At 50.1% G+C, this 4,420-nt stretch overlaps 1 protein-coding gene across 1 annotated transcript; it reads left to right on the top strand.

The window, feature by feature from the left end:
• Positions 1-657: 657 nt before the first annotated feature.
• Positions 658-3,272, top strand: ISF_09530 (FluG domain-containing protein; the record flags this gene model as incomplete). The annotated part of the gene is made up of 5 exons (XM_018853131.1): positions 658-890; positions 947-1,157; positions 1,213-1,709; positions 1,774-2,123; positions 2,182-3,272. The coding sequence occupies 5 exons, from the start codon at positions 658-660 to the stop codon at positions 3,270-3,272; spliced, it is 2,382 nt and encodes a 793-aa protein (XP_018699694.1).
• Positions 3,273-4,420: the final 1,148 nt, after the last annotated feature.

The following is a 4,420-nucleotide window of genomic DNA, read 5'->3' as shown; positions in this document are numbered from 1 at the left end:
CTAATTCTTTTATATTACTTAACTCTATATATAGAATATAATAAGTATATTTTATTAATTTATTAATAATAACTAGAATACTATTATAATATACTCCTATTATAGGTTCTTTAGATTTTAATAATTTAATAATAAAGTCTATAGTAATTATTTATTATACTTTTTCTAATAGTAGTATTAATTATAGTTCTTTATAAAGTGTATATTATATTCTTTTAATTTTATTATAAATATTATAGTATTTAATAACCTTTTATACTATTTTTTACTCTTTAAATGCAAGATGCGCTGCTGGAGCCACCAAATCTGGCGGGTTCTGCCGCCGTTTTTAGCGGCAACAGCAGTGAGGGATTCACGCTCCAGGCCCACCCCTGCCAGGTACCGTGTACTTCTGGCGGCATTGGCTACACAACCTACGGGCCCCTCCACCGACCACACCAGCCTGCTTCCCGTTTCCTGTTGCTCGTTGGCCGTGTGCTATTTTCGCTGCCCACGTACTTCAGCAGCTTTTACCACCAGAATGCCCAGCACTACAGTATATAGAGCGGCGGCGTCCTCGTTGCCCTTTCTTTCTCCTTTCATTCATCCCCCTAAGACCGTTGTGGCCTCCAACCCTGGCCACCCGCGCACCAGGTCAACAGAATCGATCCATCCACGATGCCAAGCGCCGTCGCCCGCACACGACATGTAAACGCTCCAGACAACCACCACCTGGACTTCCTCCAGTTTCAAAAAGCCAAGCAGCTCGAAAAAGCAGCAAAGCCTGCGCCGCTCTCGGCCGAGCAGCATGCCGCCAATCGGGAGTGTCTCAGCACTGTTCAATTCGTGCAGCCGAATTACTCTGCCGAAACGGAGATCAACGTCTCCGGCATCTTGGGAAGATGGAAACGGTACGCCAAGATCGCCTAGAAGCCTATCTTAGAGCCCACAGCTAACCCTGGTGCAGCTACTGCAATGAGATGAATGTCGGCGACTGGCGAGCCACGATTGCTAACCTGAGCCGCGCCACTACGATGGATTTTTTTCTCTTCGTCTGTGGCAACTACAAAGTGCGATCGTGGGGCTCTTCAGGAGAGTACATCCGCCAGTTCCAGCAGCTCTACACGACTGTCACAGGGCGCTACATGGATAGAAATGATGCAAAGGAAGTCTACAAGGTATGGAAGCCCGCTAGCTGGGAGCTCCCAATCATGCATGTTGACCACAGCCCAGTACCACCGAACTGTTTTAATACCTCGCTTCCATCTCCGAGCACCAACTATAGACGGCAAGCCAGTCCTTAATGTCGACAGTCTTCGGGTCATTCTGACGTTCAACATCGCGTACGACACGAGCGTATTCAGCCTTGGGCGGCATCGCATCCAGCTGGCCGGCTGCTATCAGCTCCTGTGTTACACTGGAGCACGACCTGCAGAGTTGGTGGACAACGAGAGGAAGGGCCCGAAGGATGGCTCCAGAGAAATACTCTTTGGCCAGAAAGTCATACAAGAAGCGGACAGCGACGGCAGCGCGGACCGGACGCTAGACAAGCGTTCCAAAGAGCTCAACAAAATGCTCCTACGAGAGACAACGAAGAGAGGCCGCCCTAAAGCTCTCTGCTATGAGGACATTCTTTTGATGCTGGTGCGGCACCCCGCTACAGGAAAGCCTGTCCTGGCCATGGCCATTAAATTCATCCACCACAAAGGAGCAGACAACAAGCCGAAGCCGTGTGTTCTACCTCATATACCACCCCACTACCGTCTGGCCGGCTGCTAATTGCGAAATGTTTAGGACGATTTTTTTCTTCACGCCTACTAGGAAGCTTATCTTTGACGCGGTCATGGTTATCGTCGCGCTGGCCCTACATGACCATGCGTTCGATGCGTCGTGCCTAACCGATGCGAATAGTCTGCTCTCGAAGGATGTTTGGGGTCCTCAAGATTGCATGCCCATCCGTTGGAAAAAGGAGAAATTGAAAGTCCCTGTTTTTCGCCGCATCAACGGTGCAACGTTGTCTGAAAACGAGGCGATGCTCTACTCTAAGCTGAGTTATGATATGGGCCGGCAGAGCCTGGAATCCGGCCACGAGAAGGCTTGGACGCCCAGGTTTGCCCGACGAGGTGCGGCGAACGCCGCAAATGGTATGCCAGAGATTGCACATGCCGCCACCATCATCGACACTAATGCTAACTCTGCTAGGCGACGCACCGGATTCGGTCCGCGATCAGATGATGCGGCATGACCCTCAATTCGCCACATTTTTCTCTGCGTATCTGAACGAGATTGCCAACTTTGATCTCCAGAATGCCTTCCTGGAGGAGGAGAAGCAAAGTCAGCTCTTTCGCATGTTTGCACATGTGAGCTTCACCCGCGACCCTCGTGCCGTTCGGGATATGGTGCCTGATGCAGTATGGGCGAATCAACCTCCCGACCCCGAGATTGTGGAGTTGGAGGAGGAGCGCACAAAGCTTAAGCAGGGAAGGTATCGAATTGAGGATAGTCAGCATGAGGAGAGAATACGAACGCTCACGGACGAGATCAGAAACAAGCGGACACAGCGCGATAGAATGACTGTGAAAGAATACCGCGAATACTATTTCTACAACCGTCCCACCTGGGACATTGAGGCCCAAGCCCGCGGCGAGGTGGACGAAGAATTCGAGCAGCCAGCAATTGACCTTGTCATACCGGAACAGGCAAGATTGGCCGAAATTCTGTGCCTGCAGCCCGATGGCTGGACAGATGATGAGCTTTTCAAATACAGAGTTGAGGCCATAGACTTGATGGTGGCTCTTTGTGATAAGAAGGAAACAGGCAAAACTAGACGCGCGCAGCGGCCAGCCAGGATCGAGGCTTCTATCAAGCAAGAGTCGCCGGAAAGTGACGCATCGTCGGAACTAGATTTCGGGCCGGATCCTTTCCCACTGCTTATGGAAACAACGCAATGCCCAGACTGCATTGGTGACGAGCAGATGCCGGTCGAGGCGCGGAAGTTTAAGTATTGCCGTCCGCCGGTACTGAATGACCACTTTGACGACGAGCACTTGGGCCGCCGAGAGACAGCCGAGCGACGTGGTGAGGCGATCTGGTGTGGCCATCCGAAATGCAGGCAGGAGAAGTTTGACCACGTGGACCATTTTCGAGGTCATGTTGAGCGAGTACATGGAGTGAGCCTCAGGTCATCGGACCAAGTCGCAAAGAGGAGACAAAGGCAGGCGGCGCGCCGTGAAAAGGCACACAGAGGACGGCAGCAGAAGAAACTCGCAAAGATGGCCGCCGTTAGAATGTGATCCAGCTGCTTGTACGTATATTATATTGTAAGTATTTGAGGTAGACTGCAGTATAGCAAATTATGGCATGTGAACCACTTGATGCTCTGCTTTATGACTTCTTGTCCTAGTGCGCACCAAACACGAGTCAGAATGCCTTGACGAACCGTATTGATGAATCTGAGGGCAATGTTTGCAAATCACACCAAGAAGAATCGGTCAAATGGAGTTCAATGCATTCTATTCGTACGTCTTCACCAAAACGCTATGCGGAGCTTATGAGCCAGATTGCTGTGGCCTGACCGGTTAGGTCAGGTCTCCAGCCGCCCAGTAGTCACTAATTTTACAGTCGCAGCCACGAAGCCACCTAACTAGGCGCACTCTCCTGGAGCTCTACGTTTGGAGATGGATGAACTTTTGTTGGAGACCAAGCTCGTGAAATCAAGCTAAGAGCTGTCTACAGAGGCTAACGAGCCTGGTCATTGGTCTTGGTTAGGCCACTAAGCGTCCTGTTCTAACCTCAGTGCACTGGTTTTTCTTCTACCAATCGCGGTGGAGAGCTAACTACGCCCTAGTGTTTTCTAGCCAAGACAGAGACCACGTGCTGAAAAGAGGCCACCGACTTTGCTCTACGTTTGGAGATGGATGAACTTTTGTTGGAGACCAAGCTCGTGAAATCAAGCTAAGAGCTGTCTACAGAGGCTAACGAGCCTGGTCATTGGTCTTGGTTAGGCCACTAAGCGCCCTGTACTAACCTCAGTGCACTGGTTTTTCTTCTACCAATCGCGGTGGAGAGCTAACTAGGCGCCCTAGTGTTTTCTAGCCAAGACAGAGACCACGTGCTGAAAAGAAGCCACCGACTTTACCAGTCCTGCAGCATTTGCATTACTGTTTACCAGTCAAAACAGGGACTGCGTGCTGAAAAGAGGCTGACTTTACTAGTCCTACAGCATTTACATCACAGTTTACCAGTCAAGACAGGGACTGCGTGCTGAAAAGAGGCCGACTTTACTAGTCCTACAGCCTTTACATCAATGTTTACCAGTCAAGACAGCACTTACATCACTATTTACCAGTCAAGACACAGACCACGTGCTGAAAAGAGGCCGACTTCGTAGTTATGCCTGATTTTCCAAAATCACTGTTTACCAGTCAAGACAGGGACAGCG

The sequence above is a fragment of the Cordyceps fumosorosea genome (genome assembly GCF_001636725.1).
Source record: "Cordyceps fumosorosea ARSEF 2679 chromosome Unknown scaffold_52, whole genome shotgun sequence".
NCBI classification, from domain to species: Eukaryota; Fungi; Ascomycota; class Sordariomycetes; order Hypocreales; family Cordycipitaceae; genus Cordyceps; species Cordyceps fumosorosea.
The sequence above is the reverse complement of the archived record's forward strand: the minus strand, read 5'-3'. Positions and strand labels throughout refer to the sequence as shown.